This window comes from Neophocaena asiaeorientalis, unplaced genomic scaffold, assembly GCF_003031525.2.
Source record: "Neophocaena asiaeorientalis asiaeorientalis breed wild unplaced genomic scaffold, Neophocaena_asiaeorientalis_V1.1 scaffold307, whole genome shotgun sequence".
In the NCBI taxonomy this organism is placed as follows: domain Eukaryota; kingdom Metazoa; phylum Chordata; class Mammalia; order Artiodactyla; family Phocoenidae; genus Neophocaena; species Neophocaena asiaeorientalis.
In genome coordinates, this window is record NW_020171817.1 from 494452 (window position 1) to 520499 (window position 26048).

The window sequence follows — 26048 nt, forward strand, 5'->3', positions numbered from 1 at the left end:
GCCAGCTATGACAAACAAAAATGTCTCCAGAGTCCCAGGAGTGGGCAAAATCCACCGGTTTCTATCTTCACAATGTCTAGTGTACACTCATGACCGTTAACTACTCACCAGCCACACTGGCTGTGTTTCTTCTTCCCACTTAACTTAGTTCCTAAGGCCTTCTGTACGCTCATCTGAAAACGTGGTTCTGGATGCCCTTCTCATTTCTCTGGCTAAATCCTACGTATCCTTCCAGTATTGACCTACTATCTTTGCTCAGGAAAGTCTGCCCTGTTCTTTACCCACTTCTCCTTTTTACTACTTACCCAAATCTAATACAAATAATTTGTCTAATTATTCGATATGCTTCCCCTGGTAGAGTACAAGTTCTGTGTCATTCAGGGGAGTATTTACCAATGTATCAAGATCAACTAACGAGATCTGACAGGGCCTCCCTGGTGGCGCAGTGGTTGAGAATCTGCCTGCTAATGCAGGGGACACGGGTTCGAGCCCTGGTCTGGGAGGATTCCACATGCCGCGGAGCAACTAGGCCCGTGAGCCACAAGTACTGAGCCTGCGCTCCCCAGCAAGAGAGGCCACGATAGTGAGAGGTCCGCGCACCACGATGAAGAGTAGCCCCCACTTGCCACAATTAGAGAAAGCCCTCGCACAGAAACGAAGACCCAACATTGCAAAAATAAATAAATTAATAACAATAATAAAAAAGAATAAGGTCTTTGAATGCAGAGAATGTGCTTTAAAAAAAAAAAGAGATCTGACGCACAGAAAGTGATCAACCTATATTTACTGAAATTAATAAAATCTATGTGTAGTGAATCCTTACTATAAAGTAAAAACCATTTTCTTGGAATTCCAAAATGAACTCTATGTTTCATTTTGCTCTCAAGTAGGAGTTATCCTTAATTCCTTTTGCTTCTCACTTCACATCTAACCTACCATTACACCCTGTCCCTTCGCCCTCCAAAACATCCCTAGCTTGATCCCATCATCTCTGAACTCAATTACCTGAAGTACTTTTGAACTGTGTCTACCTTTGCCCTCCAAAACCATCTCCTCCAGAGCAGAATGATTCCTTTAAATCATACATCAGGTGATGTCACTGCCCTGCTAAAAGCCCTCCTGTGGCTTTCTATAAGACCTAGAATAATATCTCAAAACCTTACCATCACTTGTAATGCTCTTCATGCTCTGGCCCCTTCTCACTTCTGTATCATTACCAACCAATCTCCTCAACTACATGCACTGTGCTCTAGGCACAATGGCTTCTAGATCTTCCTTTCACAGCCAAAAGGGATCCCACCGTAGGGCCTCTGCACCTGCTGTCCCCTGTCCTGAATTGCTGTTCCCGCTGCTCTTCCTGAGTCCTTTAGATCTGGACTATTTATTTATTCATTCACTCATTTTGGCTGCACCGGGTCTCGGTTGCTGCACGAGGGATCTTTGTTGCTGCGCGCAGGATCGTTAGTTGCAGCATGCGGGATCTAGTTCCCTGACCAGGGATCCAACCCAGGTCCCCTGCATTGGGAGCTCGGAGTCTTAACCGCTGGACCATAAAGTAAGTCCCCAGATTTGGACTTAACCCTTCCCTTACAACTAAGCCACTACTTAGGTCTATCAACCGATTTTAATTGTTTGCATGGTAAATATGTCACCTGGGTTTTTAAAAAAAATATATCTCTATGTACCTAATGGTGTGCCCTCCCTCCCAAGTAGAAGGCAGAACTCAATGGCAGCAGGGCCTTGGTTTGTCTTGTTCATCGCTATCTTTAGCGCCGAGGACACAAATAGGCACACGATAGGTGCTCCAATATTTTTTGAACGCTAAATGTAGTTAAAGCTCAAATACCTGTTACCCAATCGCTCTCTCCAACTCTGCCTCTCAGCGATGCTAACAATCTGGGAACCCCGGACTCTCCGGACAGACAAGCGGCTTTCATTAACTCTGCCGGCACCTGAACAGAAAGACCTGGCTGGGATGGAGAAAGCAGCAAAAGGCTGTGAAAAGAGGCCCCGAGGGATGAATCACCAGACTCCCTCCAAACCACAAACAAGCGTCAACTCCCCAAAGGGACCGCGGCGGCGGAAGAGAGCACCGTGCGCACAGCGTCGGTGTACTCACGGCGGCCTACCTGTCCGAGGAGTCGGCATCGTCAAACTGCCCCGGAACCACCCGACTCATCAGCAGCCGCCGGTAGTCCATGACGGCAGCGCGCCGAGCCTCAGCGCCACCGGCGGCCGCTCGCCCTGCGCCGGAGCAGGAACGGCACAGGGACGATTTTATCCGCCGATCCAACGGCCTCTGCGCGTGACGTCCGCCTAGCAAACCGCTCAGAAGCCCCCGCGCACAAAGCGCGCGCCACGTGCGGGGGGATGGAATTCCAAGCCTAGCAACCGAGCCACCCGGACAGGAAGCCCCGCCCCGAACGGAATTCGTCTTCCCACCGGAAGCCCCGCCCCCGCGCCGGGCTGAGCGCCGGAAGCTCGCGTCCCGCAGGACGCGAGAGGGACCCGAGGTGTGTGGGCCGTTCGTGTTCCCGTTGTTCCCCGCCGAGCCTGGGCTTACTGTTCCTTCCGGAGCTTTTCGAGTCGGCTCCCCGCTCTGTGTCCTCACTTGGAAGGACTCATCAGCTAGCCCGGGGCTGCTGGACGTGGAGGGTCTCATACCGTGTAACCTCCCAGCTCTGCGCATGGAAACTTCGAGAGGGTCAGAGGGCGCGGGAGCCGGGCGAGCGCCGTTGCGGCCGCGAGGGGCGGGCGCGGCCGGGCCGACGTCACACTGGGACGTTCCAGCGCTGCCGCATCCCCGCTGCGAGGTGTGAAAAGCCGTGCGTGGGCAAGGTTGAAAGCGTTCTTCCCCCTCCCTCGTTACCCAGTGCGGAGGGAGGCCGCCCGAAATCCTTACTGTGGAGCCGAGCAACTATGATCCCTGGAAGTGAGCACACTTGTCCGACCTGAAAAGTTTGTTGCGTTGTTGGGAGGTGAAAATAAGACAGTTGCTTTTCAGAAGTTTAAAATTTGACATACGACTGAAAATTTAAGGGAAAAAAAACATTTGAGAATTTTTGCCAGTACCCCCAGTGACACCTCTTTTAACACACATTCTAAAACAGCTTAGGAGTGTCTTTGGAATATCTGTCCAAACATTGGAACAAGTTTTTTTTTTGTTGTTTTTAAGTCTAGCATAAATCGGGTAAGGACAGAATGAAAGATGAAAAAAGGAAGCCTAACTTAAAAAAAAAAAAGGAAATTGGTAGATTATGCCAAATGAACAAAGTTGTAAGAGTGTTATAATTGGGAGTTCTAGGTTCGCAAACGAAAAATTTTGAAGGAATAAGGCCCTGGCGGTTTTTTGCATTTGGAAAACAAAAGAAGGATGTTTCAGACCCCCTTCCCCACGTCCCAGGCAGTATTTATGTATTTGGAAGACAGAGGAAAAGGTGAGCATAAAGTCTGGCCTCTCACCAATCCTGCCCAGCCGGCTTGGCTCCCTGGCTGTTTTTATATTGATCCTTAACCAAATGATGACAGGTTTGGAAAAAAAATTAAACCTTGGTAAGTTACTTATTAATTTGGTAATTCAATAAAATACCCCAGGGGAGTGGTTAAGTGGCTGCAGATTGAAAAGTTTTAATAGAAATAAATCATTTAAGTGCAGGATTTATTCGATATATTCTCTGAACAACACTGGTTGGTTTGCTGTAGGGGATATTGAAAAACCGTAAATGGGCTCCTCCTGAGGTCTGTATAGTATGTGAGTGCAGACACTAACACCCTTGAAAGAATGGTGAAGACTAAAACAGTCAACGAATAGGTGCTGACTTGTGAGATGGAAGTTTAGACTAAAGACGTTGTAGGAATTTAAAAACTGGGTGAATGGGTAAATAGGAAAGTTTTAGGAGGGAGAAGCACTTACCAGGGCAGACTACTGAGATGGTAAGGAGCGTGATCTATTTGCAGGGAAGGAAGCCTGATCTGACTTGAGCAGAGGAGGACTGGGGAAGTAATGTGGGTTCAGGCTATGGAAGACCTAGGAAGTCAAGCAGAAGAATTGGACTCTGTGTTTGGACCTGTTTTCTACTCCCATCCCCTGACGGACCTGAGGAGGTCATGAGAAAATATGGACCAGTATGATGCTGTAGGGAGGGAAAGAAAGCGTGGGTTATGAAGAACATTTTTAAAGGAGAATCGGACAGGACTTGGTAACTGAGTAGCCCATGGGTGATGAGGTAGAAGGATGCCAAAGATGTCTCCTGGTTTTCAAACCCAAGTGCCTGAGAGAATAAGTGTGGCATAGGGAAGGGAGGGAAAACTGATGTTCAGTGTTGGATTTGACTTGATAATGAGGTATTAGAATAGAAAGTATCAGATAAGTAGAAATACAGTGTTTTGTGGACCCTAATAGGTCTCTGATAATATTTTGTAAATATCTTTTGATTAATTGAGAGATCCCTTCACCTTCTGGGTCCCAAACCTTTTAGGAAATCACTGGATGGTAGCCACACATACTGACTTCTTTTTGTCCAAATTAGTATTTACTACCATGCAAAGTTACCATGACTTTGTAACATACTCAGACTAATTTTATATTTTTCCAATGACTTCACAAATGATATTTTAAAATTTAGGGTAGTGAACTTTGTTGCCTTCTTAATATGAAGAGGGAAAGGGAAAACAGCTTTTTGTTTGTATATCTTTGTTGCTGTGCGCGGGCTTTCTCTAGTTGCGGCGAGCGGGGGCTACTCTTCGTTGCGGTGCGCACACTTCTCATTGCGGTGGCTTCTCTTGTTGCGGAGCACGGGCTCTAGGCACGGGCTTAGTAGTTGTGGCACGTGGGCTCAGTAGTTGTGGCTCGCAGGCTCTAGAGCTCAGGCTCAGTAGTTTTGGCACATGGGCTTAGTTGCTCCGCGGCATGTGGGATCTTCCCGGACCAGGGTTCAAACCTGTGTCTCCTGCATTGGCAGGCGGATTCTTAACCACTGCGTCACCAGGGAACCCCCCAAAATTCTTAAATTAGTGTACAAGGAAATGTGTATAAAGATGTTTACTGCAGTGCTGTTTTTAATAGCAAAATTAGAAACAAATATCTAACAGAAAGGGAATAAAGTGTAATCCTTTAGAATGAACTAGATCTACATGTATTTACATGGCTAAGTCTGAAAAGCAAAAATTTAAGTGAAATAGACATTTATATGGATATATATAAAATGTGTTATTTATATAAAAATTTAAAACAAAATAATGGTGTATATACCCACAATTTGCCCCGGGTGCTGCAGGATATTTTGAAATTTGAAGAAAACAGTGATACTGGACATCTGTTGGACCCCACAAGCTACTAGCTTAAGATAGTTCACTATTTCAGTATAAAAACCATACTATAATCCTTTCTATACTGCCTTGTTTGCAAAGATGGGTTTTTGGAGGTTGCTGTGATAGAAAGCAAGTACTTCCTGAAAATCAGTGTGAAGTCGGAAGTGAGGGTTGGCTTCCAGCTTAATTCCAAGGTTTGAGACATTGTGCTGTGCTTAGTCGTGTACCCAACTAGCAGGCAAGTTTGGTTGTTTAAGAATGAAATAAAATATTTTTCTCTTTCAGCTTATGTGTATTTTTAAACAGCTACTAAGTTGTTAGGAAAAATAGTTAAGTTGTTTGAGCTTAACTACTTAATAAATGGAACTGTTAAGTATTTCTTTTGGTCTAGGGGTGCTGTGAAAAAATTACAGACTTTAAGGTGTCACAAAATGAGAAAGTCTGGGAACTTGATATGTGTTATTTAGGGTACTTAAATGAGTAGTAAAATTAGAAAAATATGGATGGGAAGAATTAATACTTACCAGCTTCAGTATAGTAGTTCTCTCAGGGGAGGGGAAAATGAGGGAATTTAGGTAGAAGGGAAGGGTCATTTATTAATTTTGTAACACTTCTTTCCATTTTGTCTTTATTTGCTTCTGATTTTTTAAAATGTATTAAATCTGGGTAATTTGTCATATTGAGAAACAGTATAGCATAGCATTTAGAAATAGTATTCTGGAATCCCAGATGCACTGCTTACCAGCTCTGTGACCTTAGGCAAGTGACTTAACATCTCTTATGTTTCAGTTTTCTTATCTGTAAAACAGGGGTAATAACAGTACCTAGCTCATGAGATTGTTGTGAGATTAAATGAGTTTATGTGTGTTTGCTATTATACTATGTGCTGTGTGTTTGTATTGTTTTGAAACATTTAAAAATTACAGTACGACGAAAGAATTTTGAAGATGCCTTGGAATTTGTTGCAATGGTATTTGACAAGAATGATATATAACAAGCTTTTTTGTAGCAGTCCCTCGATGACTTCTTCCTCCACGTAAAAATGTTTTGTTGTATCCGCTGGCACAAACACACTCAATGAAAAAGGTTGAAATATATATAATTCATAAAAGCCTCCAACAGTTGATTTCATAAATGTAAATGTAACTGTTAAGTCATAAATTTCAGGTCAGCTAATTCTTATTTTCATCTTTCTCTTTCTAATGAGATGTCAACATTGGAAATTACTCACAGAATGTATTAACTCAGCCAGTTGACACCAGCATTTCTTCCTTCAGACAATTTGAACCCCTTTGCAAATTTCATCAGACAGAAGCATTTAATAATAAAATGGTAATATTTCAAAATCTGACAGAAGACTTATCTTATACAGAGGAGCCAGAATTCCAACGTCATGTATATAATTATGCAGAAGACACCAATATACAGGAAGATTCATTTAAGGAAGAAAATCCAAAGGGAACTAGCACTTCCACAAATAAAGATCAACTTGTTCTTAAGTGTGTCAGACAACCTCCTAGAAGACCACCTCTAATCCACTTCAGTGGAGAGATGCTGAAATTCATGGAAATGTCACTGGCTAATAGTACTGCCATGGAATCTTCCCTCAACCCTAGTCAACCTCAAGGCTTCTTGTGTGAGGAAAATTTACACAGTGATGTTGAACAAGCACTTTATAAGGAGAATAGCTTTAACCTGCTTGATCTGAGAGTTAATTATAAAACAGAGGAGGTAAGATTTTTAATGGTTAGTACAGCCTGTAGGGTATTAAAGGATGTGTTTTTAAAAAACAAACAAAAAACACTATGTAATCTGAGATTTTTGTAAGTAGTGCTAAATCATCTGATCAGCATGAGGGACATTGCTTCTCTGGGGAAAATGCCTTCTGAGATCTTACTCAATTTAGAAACAATTTTTTCTAATAAAATCAAGTCCATACTTGGGGATTAGTTCTACCAAATGATAATTTCTTTGAGGGTCAGGGCTCTGTCTTACTTATCCCTTTATGCACCCTAGCATCTGCATGATGCCTTGAATATACTAAGCTTTTATATTTGGTGAATCATATTGATTGGAACTCAGAGTTTACAGTAAGGAAAAGGTTAGAAGAGGAAGAAGTACCGAGGTATTAATTAAATTATTTGACAAGAAAAGTTTATGGTTTTTCTGTCATGTGGGATTTCTACTGACAAGCAAAAAATGTTTATCTTTCTACCAAAGTGAAAACATTAATTTGTCTTTGAATTGTTGATTCTGGGTATGTAGTATCCTAGGACCGCTGAAGATGCCAACAGTATAAAGTCTATGTACGCTCTGAATAAAAAAATAAAAAATTTAAGAATTTGTGTGGGCAAATAGATAACAATCCAAGAGTAGCATAACCAATGCCTTATCATTGTGAGTTTGGTGAGAAAGCTATAGCTGTTATGTATCATTTACAAGTATAAGCAGGTTTTTTGTCCATTTATTTGGAAGGAGCATTTACAAGAGAACTTTATTTACCTGTTTTGAGTTCTGGAAAAGAACATTTTAAAACGCAGTTTAATTAGGGTTTCTCAAGATTGTTCCTTCCTATTTCCCATTGCATTTAGCCATTCAGTCAGTCAATAAAAACTTCAGGCATCTATCATGTCCTAGGCCCTGTGCTATGTGTTGGTTATAAAATGGCTGAAAAAGAAAACCAAAACCAAAAGGTTGTGGGTTTTGTCCTCATGAAAAGAACACCCTAGTAGAGGAGATAGACTTAAATAATCGTATAAGTAAATGTAAACTTTCAACTGTGGTAAGTGCTGTGAATAGAAGTTACATATAAATTGTATATAATGTTATATAAAATTACATATAAACTTGCAACTATGATAGGTGCTGTGACTAAAAGTAAGATGGGAGTCTTCCTGTCCTGGTCAGGGAATTTGGGTAGGGCTTCCCTGAAGTGTAGTGGTAATTGAGCTCAGCTCTGAAGGATGAGTGGGAGTAGTTAAGTAACAGTAGGTGGGAGAGCATTCCATGCAGAAGTAACAACAAGTGCAAAAACCCTGTGGCTGCAGGGAGCATGGTACCTTCATTCATGGATCTGAAGGAAGCTTAATGTTGCTGGGTTGGAGGGAGAAGAGGGATGTTGTTGATGAGGATGGAAAGGTAGCATGGATTAGATATCAAGGTCAATATCAGGACCTTGTAGGCCTCAGTAAGGATAGTTGTCTTTATCTCAGAACAATGAAAACAACACTAAATATAAGGTTCCAGTATCCCTAAATTCTAGAAAGTTATTTAGCCCACCCCTTCAGAGATCTTTTACTGGGTTGTTATGTTCATTTTAGTGTTTTCTTACTACAACTTACTGTCCTTTTTTAAACCCCCCAAACTGTATTGTAGGCAGAAAGTCAATCATGAGGTATGTTCGTCTGACTTTCTAATGTTCACAGGAGTCATAGAATAGTGAGGTAATGGTTTAATGAGGAATAAAAAAGTCTTTATTCAAAAGAGGCCTCACAAGAGAGTGTCGTCCACATCATGGTGGATTGAGCCCTTCAATCTACAACTAGTAAAACATCCACAACTCAACAAACATGCATCTGCTGAACATACCAGGGTGCTGGAGAATTCCATGCAGCTGTACATCTAAAGGAGGGTGGACTGGAATGCATAGAGGAGGCAGAACTGGGGGAACAGTGGAGGTGGTGCCTGCAATCCTGGTCCCCCAGCCATGGTGGCTGAGCCCATGGCCTCAGAGAACCCAGTAGCAGCAGGAGAGGCAGCACACATGACTCAAGCCTCCTGGCCACAGTAGCACTAGCCAACCATAGGTGACTAGGCAGCAGTGGCAGTGGAGCCCACAACCTCATCTCTCCAGCTGCAGAGGCACCCATAACTCTGCCCCCCCAAATCCAGCCCGCAATGGCAGCACCCACGAACTTGACACCACCAGACACAACAGGGTGCCCATGATCCCCACTGTCTTCCCCTCCCCCCGTGTTGGCAGAGCCTGCGACTCAGGGGATCTTGGGTGTGGCAGAAGCACCCACCACCTTCCCGGTGCCCCAGCAGCACCAGCAGCAGCAAGGCACCAACCACCCTAGAGGCACAAGCAGCAATAGCAAGGGCACCTGTCAGAGGCCATGGAGGGTGGAAAGTGCCAGCTCTCAAATGTAACCAGAGGTAGCACAGGTAAGAGAAACCAAAAACTTGTGTTATGTATGCCGCCTGCTGGAAAACAAAAGAAAGACCTCTAATTGCTAACCTATTGAATCATTAGAATCAAGAGAGGGAAAAAAAACTTTATCTAAAGAAGAAAGGTATTTGCTACTTCAGATGCACTGGCAGAGGAGCAACTCATCAAGCACCAAGAAAGAGAAGAGCCACAGTAACACTGTATCACAAAAAGAAAATGATAATTCTCCAGAAACCAAACTTAAAGTCATGGAATATTGAGATCTAACTGATAGAGAATTCAAAATAGCTGTCATAAAGAAACCCAAGGAGCTATGAGAAAATCAGGCAGTCCAATGAGCTAAGGAATCAAATTGATTAATGGAATATTTTACCAAAATATTGAAACTCTAAAAAAGAATCAAATTCTGGAGCTGAAGGACTTAATAAACAAGATGAAGAATGCATTAGAAAGCCTTGGAAATAGAGCAGACCCTATGGAAGACAGGATTAGCGAGCTTGAGGATAGAAATCTAGAAATGATACAGGTAGAAAAAGAGAGTTAGTCTTTAAAAAATAAGGAAATTCTATGAGAGCTATACAACTCTTTTAGGAGGGACAACAGTAGGGTAATGGGTTATCCCAGAAGAAGAAGAGTTGAAGAAGGGAGCAGGGAGTTTACCTAAAGAAAGAATAGCTGAGTGACTTCCCTGATGGTTCAGTGGTTAAGACTCTGACCTTCCACTGCAGGGGGCATGGGTTTGATCCCTGCTCAGGGAACTAAGATCCCACATGCTGTTCAGGGCGGTCAAAAAATAAATTAAAAAATATATATATACCCGTGGGCCTTTTCCCTTTGGGAAAAGGCACAGGGGGAGAAAGATGGCGGCTACACAGGTACTTACTTTATTACTGTTCTTTAAACTCCAGTGTTTTGTGCATGCTTCTGTATATAAGGTATATGTCACAATTAAACAAAAATAAGTGGAAAAAAATAAGATGATGTCTTCAAGTGAATAGGAAGTTCAAAGAACACTTCAAGTTAATTTTCTTTACCTGGCTTAATTTTCTTGGAGATAAAATAAAGATTTTTTCAGTTTTCAAAATATTAATCATGACCAAATTGTGATGACAACAGAGATTTATAATTGGAGCATGACTCTTTGAATTTTTGCTCATTTTAATTCTAAAATTAACTGCTATAAAGAGCCCTGTTGGAATAAAGATTTTTTCAGAAAAAAAAAATAAAAATAAAGATTACTGAAACCAACAGCATATCAGGGATGTAAAAAGATTAAGGTTTAAAAAATAATTATAATAGCTGAGAATTTTCCAAGCCTGAGGAAGGAACTGTACGTACAAATCCATGAAGCCAAGAGAACATCTAATCACCTCATTGCAAAAAGGTCTTCTCTAAGACACATTATATTAAAACTGTCAAAAGTCAATGACAAAGAGGTACTAAATACAATGTGATATGCTGGATTGGATCTTGGAACAGAAAAAGGACATTAGTGGGAAAACTGGTAAAATCTAGAGTTAATAGCAATGCAATTGTGTTGTTTTGTTTTAATTTTAACAATGTGCCATGGTATATAAGATGTTAACATTAAGGGAAACCAATAAAAATTTTATTAAAAATACAAAAGAGTCAATGGCAAAGAATTTTAAAGGCAACTAGGGAAAAAAGGATGGTTACCTACAAAGGAACCCCCATTAGGCTATCAGCAGATTTTTCAGCTGAAACTCTATAGGCCAGGAGGGAGTGGAATAACATTCTCAAAATACTGAAAGATTAAAAACTGTCAGCCAAAAATACTTTATCCAGCAAAGTTATTATTCACATATGAAGGAGAAATAAAGGCTTTCTCAGACAAAAGCTGAAGGAGTTCATCAACACTAGACGTGCTTTACAAGAGTTGTTGAAAGGAGCTCTTATGCCAAAAACAAAAAGGAAAAGTATACAAAATTTCGAGTAAGGTGATAAATAGAATCAGAAAATTGCAACTCTATGTTAGAATAGATTGTTAACACTGTAATATAGCAGAAATATCAAGGGAGATAAAAAGCAGAAAACATAACGATACTTACTTCAATTTGGTAACAGACTCACAACATAAATAGGGATAATTTGAGACAACAAAAACAAGAGGGGAAGAGGAAAAGGACAGAACCTGTATAGGCAAATGAAGATAAGATGCTATCAGCAGAAAAAAGACTGTCTTATCTATGAGATGTTTTACACAAACCTCATGGTAACCACAAAACATAAATCTAGAGCAAATACATGAAACATAAAAAAGAGAAACATCATAGAAAACCACCAAAAAAAATAGAAACACAAAAAAAGAAACAATGGAGATAGACAGCAATCAGAAAACAAAAGATAAAATGGCAGTACCAAGTCCTCATCTGTCAATAATCATCCTAAAAGTAAATGGATTTAATTCACCAATCAAAAGACATAGAGTGGTTGGATGGATTAAAAGACAAGACCCTCCCCCCGCCAAAAATATATATATATGAAAAACAAGACCCAACTATATACTCCCTCCAGGAGACTCACCTCAGCTTTAAAGATAAACATAGGCTTAAAATGAAGGGATGGAAGATGATACTCCAAGCAAATGGGAGTTAAAAGAAAGTGTCTCTATATTCATATCTGACAAAATAGACTCCAAGCCAAAAAAGGTAACAAGAGACAAAGATGGACATATAAAAATAATAAAGGGGACAATTCATGAAGAAGATGTAACATTTATTAATAGGTATGCACGTAACATAGGAGCACCAAAATATATAAAGCAATTATTAATGGACCAAAGGGAGAAATTGACAGCAACACAATAATAGTAGGGAACTTTAACACCCACTTACACCAATGGATAGATCATCCAGACAGAAAGTCAACAAAGAAACATCAGCCTTAAATGAAACATTAGACCAGATGTATTTGATAAATTTGTACAGAACATGCTGTCTAAATGCAACAAAGTACACATTCTCAAGTGCACATGAAGTTTTCTCAAGGATACACCATATGTTGGTACAAAGAAAGTCTCAATAAATGGAAGAAGATTGAAATCATATCAAGCACAATGGTATAAAACTAGGAATCAACTAGGAGAAGAAAGCTGGAAAAAATCACAGATAATGTTCATGACTGAACAACATGCTATAAACAACTATTGGGTCAATGAAGAAATCAATGGAGAAATAAAAAGTTACCTGAAGACAAATGAAGATAAAAATACTACATATAGGGATGCAGCTCTTAAAAGAAGTTTATAGCAATGCAGGCCTACCTCAAGACAAAAGAAAAATCTCAGGGAATTCCCTGGCGGTCCAGTGTTTAGGACTCCATGCTTTCACTGCAGAGGGCATGGGTTTGATCTCGGGTTCAATCTCTGGTTCAGGAACTAAGATCCCACAAGCTGCACGGTGCAGCCAAAAAAAGAAAGAAAGAAAAAAGCCCTCAAACAATCCAAACTTACACGTAAAGGAACAAGAAAAAGAAGAACAAACAAAGTCCAAAGTCAGTAGAAGGAAAAAAAATAATAAAGATCAGAGTGGAAGTAAATGAAATAGACTAAAAAGACATTGGAAAAGATCAATGAAACTAAGAGCTGGTTCTTTGAAAAGATAAACAAAATTGACAAACCTTTAGCTAGACTCACTAAGAAAAAAAGAGAGAGCACTCTGCTAAATAAAATCAGAAACAAAAGAGACTATTAACAGCAGATATCACAGAAATACAAATGATTATAAGAGAATACTAAGAACAGCTATACATCAGCAACCTAGGAGACATGGACAAATTCTTAGAATCATACAACCTTCGAAGATGAATCAAGAAGAAATAGAAGGACTTCCCTGGTGGTACAGTGGTTGGGAGTCCGCCTGCCAATGCAGGGGACATGGGTTTGATCCCTGGTCTGGGAGGGTCCCACATGCTGTGGAGCATCTAAGCTATGAGCCACAAGTGCTGAGCCTGCACTCTGGAGCCCGCGAGTCACAACTGTTGAGCCTGCATGCCACAACTACTGAAGCCCGCATACCTAGAGCCCAAGCTTCGCAACAGGAGAAGCCACTGCAGTGAGGGGCCCGTGCACTGCAGCAAAGAGTGGCCCCTGCTCGCCGCCCCTAGAGAAAGCCTGTGTGCAGCAACGAAGACCCAATGCAGCCAAAAAATAATAAAAATAAATAAACTTTTAAAAAAGGAACTAGAAAATCTGAATAGACAAATCACTAGTAAAGAGATTGAAACAGTAATCAAAACCTTCCCCCCCAAAAAAGTTCAGGACCAGGTGGCTTCACTGATATATTCTATTAAACATTCAAAGAAGATTTAATACCTATTCTTCTCAAACTCTTCGAAAAACTTGAAGAGGAGAGAACATTTCCTAACTCAATCTATGAGGCCAACATTACTCTGATAACAAAGTCAGACAAAGACAACACACAGAAAAAGAAATTGCAAGCCAATATTTTTTATGAACATAGATGCAAAACTCCTCAACAAAATATTAGCAAACCAAATACAACAATACAGGAAAAGAATCATACACCATGATCAAGTGGAATTTATTCCAGGGATGCAAGGACGGTTCAACATCTGCAAATCAATCAGTGTGATACATCACATTAGCAAAATGGAGGATAAAAACTGTATGATCATCTCAATAGATGCAGAAAAGCATTTAACAACATTCAACCCCCATTTATGATAAAAACTCTCAATAAAATTGCTATAGAAGGAACATACCTCAGTATAATAAAAGCTATATAAACCCACAGCTAACATCATACTCAAATTTGAAAACCTGAAAGCTATCCCCCTAAAATCAGGAACAAGATGAGAATGCCCACTCTTGCCACTCTTATTCAACATAGTGTTGGAAATCCTAGCCAGAGCAATTAGGCAAGAAAAAGAAATGAAAAGCATTCAAATAGGAAAGGAAGAAGTAAAACTCTCACTATTTGCAAATTACATGATTTTATAGATAAAAAATTCTAAAGACTTCACAAAAAACCTGTCAAATAATAAATGAATACAGTTACAGGGTACAAAATCAACATACAAAAACCTGTGGTGTACCTATATATGCTAACAATCAGTTAGCAGAAAGGGAAATTAAGAAAATCTCATTTACAATTGCAACAAAAAGAATAACTACCTAGGAATAAATTTAACCAAGGAGGTGAAAGATCTGTACACTGAAAACTATGACATTGTTGAAAGAGACTGAAGAAGACATAAATGGAAAGATACTCCATGCTAATAGATCAGAAAAATTAACATTTACCTAGAACAATCTACATGTTCAATGCTTATTATTCAGTCCCTATCAAATATTTCAGTCCCTATTAAATCCCAAGGATATTTATACAGAAATAGGTCAAACAATTCTAAAATTTATGTGGAATCTCAAAAGACCCCAAAGAACCAAAGCAATCCTAAGAAAAAAGAACAAAGGTAGAGGTATCACACCCAGATTTCAAACTATATTACAAAGCTATAGTAATCAAAACAGCATGATATTGGCAGAAAAATAGTTACATAGATCAATGGAACAGAATCCAGAGCCCAGAAATAAACCCACACGTGTATGGACAATTAATTTATAACAAAGGAGTGAAGAATGTACAATAGAGAAACAATAAATGGTGTTGGGGGCTTCCCTGGTGGCGCAGTGGTTGAGAGTCCACCTGCCAATGCAGGGGACACGGGTTCATGCCCCGGTCCGGGAAGATCCCACATGCCGCAGAGTGGCTGGGCCAGGGAGCCGTGGCCACTGAGCCTGCGCGTCCGGAGCCTGTGCTCCACAATGGGAGAGGCCACAACAGTGAGAGGCCTGCATACCGCAAAAAAATAAAAATAAAAATAAATGGTGTTGGGAAAACTGAATAGCCACATGCAAGAAAAGAAAAAAAGAAACCACTATGTCACACCATACACAAAACTCAAAATGCATTAAAGACTTGAATGTTAGACCTGAAACCATAAAACTTGTAGAACAAATCATAGGCAGTATACTCCTTGACATTGGCCTTAGCAATATCTTTCTGGATATGTATCCTCAGGCAAGGGAAACAAAAGCAAAAACAAACAAATGGGACGTCATCAAACTAAAAAGCTTTTGCACAGTGAAGGAAACTATCCACAAAATACAAAGACAACCTGACGAATGGGAGAAGATATTTGCAAATCATATATCCAATTAGGGGTTAATATGCAAAATATATACAGAGCTCATACAACTCAACAACAAAAAAAATCCAATTAAAAAATGGGCAGAGAAGCTGAATAGATATTTTTCCAAAGAAGACGTGCAGGTGGCCAACAGTTACATGAAAAGATCCTCAACATTGTTAATTGTTAGAGAAATGCAAATCAAAACCACAACAAGGTTATCACCTCACACCAGTCAGAATGGCCATCATCAAAAAGTCTACAAATAATAAATGCTGGAGAGATATGGCCCAGCAATCCCACCACTGGGCATATACCCAGAGAAAACCATAATTCAAAAAGACACATGCACCCCAATGGTCATTGCAGCACTATTTACAATAGCAAGGTCATGGAAGCAACCTAAATGCCCATCGACAGACGAATGGATAAAGAAGATATGGTACATGTATACAATGGAATATTACTCAGCCATAAAAAGGAACGAAACTGGGTCATTTGTAGAGATGTGGATGGATCTAGAGACTGTCATACAGAGTGAAGTAAGTCAGAAAGAGAAAAACAAATATCGTATATTAACGCACATATGTGGAACCTAGAAAAATGGTACAGGTGAACCGGTTTGCAGGGCAGAAATTGAGACACAGATGTAGAGAGCAAACATATGGACACCAAGGGGGAAAGTGGTGGGGGTGGGGGTGGTGGGATGAACTGGGTGATTGGGATTGACATGTATACACTGATGTGCATAAAATTGATGACTAATAAAAACCTGCTGTATAAAAAAATAAATAAAATTCAAAAAACAAATGCAGGAGAGGATGTGGAGAAAAGGGAACCCTCCTATACTGTTGGTGGGAATGTAAATTGGTGCGGCCACTATGGAAAACAGTATGAAGACTCCTCAAAAATAAAGAATAAAAACTACCATACGGTCCAGCTAGTCCACTTCTGGGTATTTACCCAAAGAATACGAAAACACTAATTTGAAAAGATATATGCACCCCTATGTTCATCATAGCATTATTTACAGTAACCAAGATATGGAAGCAACCTAAGTGCCTGTGAATGGATGAATGGATAAAGAGAATGTTTTATATGTTTACAATAGAATACTACTGTCATATAAACAAGATGAAATCTTGCCATGTGCAGCAACATGTATGGGTGGATCTTGAGGGTGTTATGCTAAGTGAAGTAAGTCAGATGGGGAAAGACAAATATATGATTTCACTCATACATGGAAAAAACTCAAAATAAATGAACAGAATAAGTGAAATGGGTAAAGGGGATGAACTGTATGGTGATGAATGGAAGCTAAATATTTGGTGGTGAGTATGCTGTCGGGTATACAGAAGTAGAAATATAATGTTGTACACATGAAACTTACATAATATTATAAACCAGTGTTACCTCAATAGAAAATAAACTTTTAAAAAAGACTTTGCAGACTAAGGTGATGGACAAATCTGTTTTAATTCATTTGAAGTCAAAGAAAGTTATATGTATTCAGAAAAGTTTGTGTCATAGAAAATGGTGAGAGTACCCAAGTTTAATTTTTCCTCTGTAAAAGTAAGTGTAATACATATCTCTATCATATACCTACTGTTTGTGCTCTGCTGTGCTATTAGGTGCTGTACATACATTCAGCAATTAATACTTAAGTATTTTTGTTAATTAGACATCAGTATTGGAAGTAGATGTTGTCATTGTTATTTCAGAACTGAGAATACCAAACTAGGGATCTTGGATTCAAGGCCAGACCTCAAAGCTCATGACCTTTCTACTCTTTCATACTTATTTACTATAATTTACAGATTGCACATTCTTCAAAAGGAATACAGAATTCTACGGATATTCCTGAGATGTCAGTCAGGCACCAAAAGGAAGTCGCAGTGGAGGGGAGGGAGAGTCCAGAGATTGTCTCAACTTGGTCTCCGACAGGCATTTCTTGGAGTGGTGGAGCATCTTGGGAGGACTGCATGACACCCGACAGAGAGCAGAGCTTGGAAAGCTCAAAGCCTCTGGAAGAGGACATGGCTTTAAACGAAGTCCTACGAAAATTAAAGCGTACTAACAAAGAACAGCAAACTCTGATCCAAGACCTACAGCGTCGTAACATGTATTTAGAGAAGAAGGTTGAAGAACTGCAGAAGAAGACAACTAAAGAGCACGTGTTCGTGGACATCATCAATAAGCTAAAGGAGAATGTTGAAGAATTAATTGAAGACAAATACAGAGTAATGCTAGAGAAGAATGATACACAGAAGACATTGCAGAATTTGCATGAGATTTTAGTTAACACCCAAAAACATCTTCAGGAATCCAGGAATGAAAAGGAAACCTTACAGCTAGAGTTTAAGAAGATCAAGGGCAATTATGTTAGTCTACAGGAAAGGTACATGACTGAAATGCAACAAAAAAATAAAGCTGCAAATCAGTGCATGGAGATGGACAGAGCCTTAAGCAAGAAAGAAGAAGAGGTAGAGAGGCTGCAGCAACTCAAAGGAGAACTGGAAAAGGCCACCACTTCTGCTCTGGACTTGTTGAAAAAGGAAAAAGAGACCCGAGAACAAGAGTTCCTGTCTTTACAGGAGGAATTTCAGAAACATGAAAAGGAAAACCTGGGTGAAAGACAGAAACTGAAATCTAGACTTGAGAAATTGGTCGCTCAAGTTCAAACATTGCAGTTCATATCCGACAATGAAAAGGCTAAGAATACAGAACTCCAGCAGCAGATCAACAAAGTAAAAAGTGAAAACTCAAAACTTCAGCAGCAGGTTGCATGGAGTGAGGAGCAACATTATGTTCCTCAATGTGAGACAGCTCAACTCAAGGAGAACTTAGAGGAAGGAACAGAGTCAGATATGGCAAAGGTATTATCACAAATTCAGAATCTCTAATGCAGAATTTCAGGAGTTTCTAGTAGCCTTCTGATGCATATTTGGGCATGGCCCACATACAGATTTGTTGGCAGAGAGTCATTAACGAAAAAGAGAGAAAGGAAAATGCACCACAGGTTTGGAGAAGTTTCTTTGGTTCTTGGGTACTCACATTAAAGAACAGCCATTCCTGGCCTCTCGTGATGATTTTGGTAGTGGTGAAAATTAATGTGGGAATTTTGTGGGTTCCTATGACCAGTCATCCGGAGCATCCTTTGAGAAAAGATTTTCTAAGTGGGGGTCGCAGTCTTTTTATACCACATCTACCTATTCAACAAACTAAATAATACAATTGAATATTTGGTTTACAAGGTAAAACAAACCTGTATTGTATCACATAGTAATTTTGTAAAGTTATAAACATTTTTGTTGAGATGTAGTTGACATATAACATTATACTGGTTTCAGGTATACAACATAAAGATTTGATATTTGTATAGCAAGATGATCATCATGATATATCTACTTAACATTTGTTAAAAACAACATGAAAGCCTCATATCAATGTGTTTGGAAAGGCTGTAATTTTGTATTTGCAGTTCAAATGTATTTTTTGGCAGACAGCCTGGAAGCATGGCCTGGTAGTGATAATCTTCACAAGCCAGAGCATATCTGTTCTATTTCAGTTTTGTAGGCCTGCCTTAAAGTATTTATAGTATGCAATCTTATTAACTCTGACTACTTAGAAAGAAAGCTAATCTAAACTACAAAAATGCATGTTTATTTTTATATTTGTCGTAATAACTTAGGCTGAGCTGATCTGTTGCTTGAAGATGTCCTTAGGGGACTCTCTTTCATGAATCTGTAATCAGTATAAGTATTGCTTGCAAGTAAATAATTCTATTATTTTTAATGACTCAGAAAAATATTGTTCTCTTGTTAAAAAATTCTCTCTGTGATCTTTTCTCCAGAAAGAAGGAAGGACTGTCTAAGCCAGTGTGGTTCTCAAACTTTAGCATTCATCAGCATCAGCTGTGAAAATGCAGATTGCTGGGGTCCACCCAGATTTTCTGATTCAGTAGGTGTGCAGCGGGGCCTGAGAATGTGCATTTCTAAGAAGATCCTGGATCTCACTGATGCTTCTGGTCCAGGGATCACACTTTGAGAACCACTAACCTAAACAAAGATGACCTTAAGTTTAGCTGTTAGCCAAATCACGGCAAGTTTTGAATTAGTAAACGCTGAGTAAATTACTGTAACTGTGCAGAAGTTTATCCAGTATACAATTTTTTCTTGAGCTTTCTTCTTTAAAAAGCAATGAAGTTCCTTGTTCTATCTTGACTAATCAATTTCTTTTTTTTTTTTTGACTAATCAATTTCTTTACTCTGCTTTTAGTTTTGCTTTTCATTACCTTTAGGTCCATTCTCCCAAAGTGTGTTCTGGGAGTATCTTTGAGGTCAAAAGCATTTTCATGGTAATAAATACGAAGGCATTAATGCCTTTTTCATTCTCATTCTTTCACAAGTGTACGGTGTAGTTTTCCAGAAGCTATGTGACATGTGGTGGTGTAATTGCTTTTCAGGGCTGATGGAATGTGGGAAGCACATATGAGAATCCAGCTATCATCTATTAAGCTAGCATTAAAAATATTTGCAAAAAGTGTAAACACTGCCACTCTTTTCACTAATTTTTCATTTTGGAAAATGTGCCAACTTTGTATTGTTACTTACATTGACACATAATAGATTTATTGTTATTTGAATTAGTAAACAAATATTTTTGAATGTTCTCAGTTGTAATTTCAGTACAATAAATATTGACATAACTGATAAATATAAATATTGTAATTTCTAATACAATAAGTATTGATAGTTATAACCTAGTAAACAAAAAGTTTTGGGGATCCTCAATAATTTTTAAGAGTATGAAGGCATCCTGAGAATCAAAAAGTTTGAGAACCCCACTGCTCTGAGTTTTTAAGAGTGGTATTTTATTCAGCATTTTACCTAAAAAGTAATCCAGCTTTGTCTTTATTGTGACAAATCTGAATTGTGTACATGTAGGATGCAAAGATGATACATTCTAATTTGTTCCTGAATCACTCACCTTGTGAAGAAGAGAGCCCGAATCCCCCAGACGTGAAAAGAACTTCACAGCTGACTTCCAAAATTCGCAGTCTTCTGGCTCTGATGGTACGACTTCTTATGTGCCAGGTAATTATAAAAAATCATATTTTTTACTGGGAGAAGAAATATCAAGGTTGGACAATTAAGTTGTGAACGAAAAAAAATGGAAGTAAAAATACAGATCCTTAAACCAACCAATCAGCCCTTCCTTCTTCCCACTGCTTCTTTCTTCAACACCTAATTCCCACAAATCTATAGTAAGATGATAAGATTAAAAAAATAAAAACGTGAGGCCAAACCCTTCCCTCAGTGTTTTCCACATTTCAGGAAAACTCCCTCAGGGTAATAGTCTTGTGCTTCAGGGCAGCCTGTGATGAGAGATTGTTCACACAAATGAGCTGTTTACCCGATCTAAAAATACAGCTTTGGGGCAGGGGTCCGGCAGTGCAGAGCTGTGTACATTAATTAGTAGAATGAAAAATGAAGTTAGTGTCTGGTGAATTCAAGGCATGGCTTCACCACCTCACTGCTGTGTGACCTGGCCAAGTAAATTTTCCTTTCTCAGCCTTAGCTGAAGTGATATTTGCTGCTGCCCTGGGAGGTTGCAAACACTACATTTGAATGAGAGAAACTTTTAAGGGCATATATGACGCTTGATAGCTTCTCAGTTATTGAGCTGTGTTTCTTCCTCTTCCCTCTGATCGTTGTACATTTCTTTGAGCTTCAGTGCACTCCTCTGAGCCAAAATTTGGGGACATGAGTTTGCGATGTTCCTGGTCCAACACAACCTTTGTTCCTACTTCCTTTTAGCTAAAATTTGCTGCGCAAGCTAAGCATTTTTAGCAGTGTCCACAAACTGGTGGCCCATAGACTGTATCCCCCTGAAGTTTTGTCTTTAATATTTGAATTTGAATATGGCACAAACTCTTTGCTGTAACCTTTTCCACCCCACCTTGCCCCTTCAGACATCTGCTTTCTTATCGTATTTGCTTGGCTTTTCTCCTGTCTCACTGGAGGCTGCTGTTCTTTCTCAGGCTTATTTGCTGGCTGCTGCTTCTCTACAAGACCTCTCAGTCAGGGAGTGAGTCATCAGCCCTCTTCTTAGGAGATCTCATCCCAGGCCAAACAGATATCTGTTTGCTTAAGCCTTCAAGAGCAGAGACTCGATATGTCAGATGCCCTCTGCCTAATGCAGGGTAGGCCCTTACCAGGCACTCAAAAACTGTTTGCTGACTTCCCAACCTGTCCTTGGAGGCATTTAAGTTGACCCTGCTTTTCATGGGTTATCTCATTCAATTCTTACACCATTTTTTACATTATCAGACTTTTTTTTTTTCTAACACGGAAAAACAAACTGAGGCTCAGAATTACTCAGTTTCTTGTCCAAAGTCAAGTGGTTAAGTGACAGAACTCAGATGGTTAAGTGACAGACAGCTCAGATACAAACCCAAGTAGTCTGACTGTAATGCATGCACTTTTGACCCTTAGGTTATATTGGTACAAGTATCTTCATTCTTGTGGAATGTGGGTGCCACTGAAATATCTAGAGTTTCAGTATTGTTGAGGATGTCTGATTGTTCTGGTGTCAGGTATAACAATTTGTCTAAAATTTGGATTTGTAAACTGACTAGGCTAAGAGCAGATGTATGTATAAGTATATAAGCATGTGTAGTTATTCACTTCCCAGTGATTATACTAATTTGTCCCAATAACAATTTACATATAAGTGTGAATCTATATGAATTCTTTCCACATTAACCCTTTATTAGATGGCTTATGATGAGTAACTGAAGAATTGAGTTCAATATGATTCTATCTCCTTTTGTTTAGCCACTTATTTTGGAAGGGAGATTTATTTCATTTGTGTTCTTTCCTTCCTCCTTTTAGCTTTCCTGATAACTTTTTAATATAGCTTCTCAAAATGTTACCCTTAGGACATCACCAATCCTGATGCCAGACATTTCAAAGAGAGTGAGAAAGTTAATGATATGCTACAAAAATTGAAGAGTTTTAATCTTAAAAAGAAAAAATTTGATAAAGAGGTACTGTATGTATTCTTCATTCTAAAAATTGTATCATTTTTAGTGAAAAAAGACAAAGAAAAAGGTCACGTAAAAGTATAAAGAGGCTCCTAAAATTTTGGATTTTTAAAAATTATTTTTGGGGACAAGATTAGCTTTACTTTGGCCCTCACTAAGGTGATACACTGTTCAACATTTGACTTGTTTTATAACATAAGTATGTTAGAAAATCTCATTCATCTACCAAAAAACTGGTATGATTATTTTTTCACTTTTATATGGTACTACTGATTCCTGAAGAAGAGAGTATTTTGATATTTCTATAGTGATTACAAACTTTATCACTTGGAATAATGAATACATTGAAAACAAATTTTATTTCTCAAGTGGGACAAAGGTAAGGGAAGAGGCTCTTGGAATTTCTTCAATCATTCTTCTCTTGATGTAGTGGTGCAGAGATGGAGAGAGAGAATGAAGAGAGTCAGTTATACAGAGAAAGTGGTAACAGGACATGAAGGTGTGTGCTTTTAATCTGAAAGGAATACAGAAGTGACTAATTTATCTGGCTAAAGGAATAAAAACGTATTTAAATCTGGGATTCAATTTCAGTGCTGCCTTATCAGGAAATGACTTCTCTGAACTGAGGTGGCTAGAAAATTTGTTGCAGGTATTCTGCGGAATCTCTGTCTCTTAGCTAACCTCTAGAGAAAAGGACTAAGGAATAAACAGACATGCAGAGAAATTACTGGCCTCTACTTCTTAAACTAGTCTTCAGAAATAAGCCCAGTTGAGGATTCGAGCAGGATGTTACAAAAATACCATTTCAGATATTTATGTTCTCTTGGTAAATTTCTGTGTCATTCCTGTAATACTGGCAGATGAAATAATATGATGCGTGTAATTTGATTCAGTGAAGGGAGTTGCAGGGAGGAGGAAGTGGCTGGGGTATTAACGATACAAGGCTGACCGTTAACTGTTAGTAGTTGAAACTGGGTAATAGTTACATGGGCATCCATTAAAGTTTTTCCTCTTTTTTGGAAAGTGTTCATAGTAAAAAAAACTATTCTGTGCAGCCCTCACTAATATTTGGAGGAGTTAGAATATTGAATGTTACAATTTATCGTTATTACATGAAACAAACAAATGAACAAAGAAGAAATGACTATAAATTGCATCTAGAAAAAGTTGGCTAATTTTTTTTCTTTAAAGAAGAATTTTAATAGCCTGGCTGTAAAATCAGTTGAATATTAGGATAAGCTCTCTGGAGATCCCAAGCCCACGCTCAGGTTTAATGATTTACTGGACTCACAGGACTCAGCACATAGTTGTTCTCACAGCTATGATGTATTATTACCGTGAGAGGATACAGAGCAAAATCAGTAAAGGGAAAAAGCACGTAGGGCGAAGTCCAGAGGAAACCAGATCCAAGCTTCCAAGAGTCCTTTCCCAGTGAGTCACACAGGATACAGTTCCCTTTCACCAGCAGTGACCTGTGCAGCATGCGTGAAATGTTCCCGGGGATGCTTATTGGAGACTGAGTGTCCAGGGTTTTGATTGGAGGCTGGTTGGGTAGGTGCCCTCTGCCTGCCACGGACCAAAATTCCAGACCCTCCCGAAGGAAAGGGGTGTTCAGCATAAATGTTCTTTGTACAAATAGGCACAGTGAGCCTTCATATCAGGAAATGATGGAAACCCTCCCACAATCCAAGTTCCTAGATGCCAGTCAGAGGGCAGTCTGGCGAGCAGGCCTTTCTAAGGACAGCAGTCTCAGGCCTGCTGTGTGAACTCTCTGCTACACAAGAGCTTTAAAAACAAGACACCTTTGGAGACCAGGGATTGGACGGTGCATGGTTTGGTGACTTTATTATAAATGTTACGGAATGTAGTTTTATTTCCTCTCCTTCTCTGAAATAGAAAATGCTTTTTTCCTTAGCTACTGAAACATAAAGACAGAATCGCAGCTTTCAGAGAGTTAATTGCTAATGAAAAATCATTTCAAGATCAGGTTACAGAGGTGAGTTAAACATTCACTATGTACTGTCTTTAACATACAAAAATACAATTTTAGATACTTAACATTGAAGTCATTCTGACTCCAAGTTCTACACATCTGTTATTGAAACCACTGGCGATCTCTCTGGTGGTTAAAGTAATAACATATTCATTGTCAAATGTTCCAAGGAGTGTGAACATACTGGAAGTGAGTACAAATATGTTTCATCTCAGGTTACAGACTTGGATTCAAATGAAGCCAAGAATGCCGGAGAGGTACCTGTCTTACTGGGAGCCAAACTGGATCAGTACCACCGCCTAAATGAAGAGCTTGATTTCTTGGTAAGAAACACCTTTTGCTGCTTTGCTAGCATTTTTCTATACAACACCATTTTATTAACAAGTTCAGGAAATTACCAACCTTCAAAAATTTTGCTCATTGAAATGGTCACACACTGGCATAGTAGCAGCAGCATTCACCCACAAAAATATACAATTGAAGTTTGCATTTTCAGGTTTTGAAATTTTAAATATTGTCCCACCTGATTTCTGTTTAATCAGATTTTTTTTTCTTTCAAAATGCAGCAGTTTTCAAATATTTGCAGTTTTTCATAGTGGATGGAGCACATTTATATTGCTGCATATGCTACCACTATTCTTATAGCAGCAGGTGTCTACAGCAATCATGATTAAGGGATGTGCTTTGGAAAATGGCACTCATACTTTAGATGGCATCTAAAGATAAAGGCATCACAAGGAAAATGGTAATTATGTGGGGGGATGGAGGTGTTAGCTAAGCTGTAGTGGTAATCATTTTGCAATATATAAGTGTATCAAATCAACACGTTGTATACCTTAAACTTACACAGTGTTATATCAATTATATCTCAGTAAAGCTGGAAAATTTAAGATAAAGGCAGATAAAACAGGAAAAATACGTGGGAAGAACATAAAAATATCTTGGTATCTAGAGAGTTACAGCCCATTTGGATCCCACCTTAATTAAAAAGTGGTTAACATAATTTATTTTTTAATAGCTAGAGAAGTCTATCATCATATTTCTGAATTATTAAAAATCAGGGAATTCCCTGGCAGACCAGTGGTTGGGACTCAGTGCTTTCACTGCCAAGGACTCGGGTTCAATCCCTGGTTGGGGAACTAAGATCCTGCGAGCCGAGCAGTCTGGCAAAATAAATAAATTAATAATTAATGATAAATTAATTAAAATCGGCATTCTGTACTAAATTCATTACATACCCATTCATCTTTAAGAGAGAAAAAAAAGTCCAACGTGGTGAGGGCTTAAAGGTTTCTTCTTTTCTAATTTGTTCATTTTTTTCATTAAATAATTGTTGACTTCCCACAGAAGGTTGA

At 39.1% G+C, this 26048-nt stretch overlaps 2 protein-coding genes across 3 annotated transcripts in view; one reads left to right on the plus strand and one right to left on the minus strand.

Annotated features, from left to right (window-relative positions):
• The window catches only part of RIOK1 (RIO kinase 1), a 30968-nt gene extending 28161 nt beyond the window's left edge, over positions 1-2807 (minus strand). Inside the window, exon 1 of one of the 2 annotated variants that reach the window (XM_024738499.1) lies at positions 2130-2807. In XM_024738499.1, coding sequence (XP_024594267.1) covers positions 2130-2689 — 560 coding nt within the window. In that variant the 5' untranslated portion in view covers positions 2690-2807. Of the gene's footprint in view, positions 1-2119 lie in introns of both variants that reach the window. The other variant, XM_024738504.1, reaches the window with a different exon arrangement.
• Positions 2808-2986: 179 nt separating this feature from the next.
• CAGE1 (cancer antigen 1) overlaps positions 2987-26048 on the plus strand; it is a 47247-nt gene continuing 24185 nt past the window's right edge. The window contains exons 1-7 of the mRNA XM_024738516.1: positions 2987-3437; positions 6518-6961; positions 17480-18528; positions 20599-20748; positions 22596-22703; positions 24616-24696; positions 24909-25016. Coding sequence (XP_024594284.1) covers positions 3374-3437; positions 6518-6961; positions 17480-18528; positions 20599-20748; positions 22596-22703; positions 24616-24696; positions 24909-25016 — 2004 coding nt within the window. The 5' untranslated portion in view covers positions 2987-3373. The remainder of the gene's footprint in view (positions 3438-6517; positions 6962-17479; positions 18529-20598; positions 20749-22595; positions 22704-24615; positions 24697-24908; positions 25017-26048) is intronic.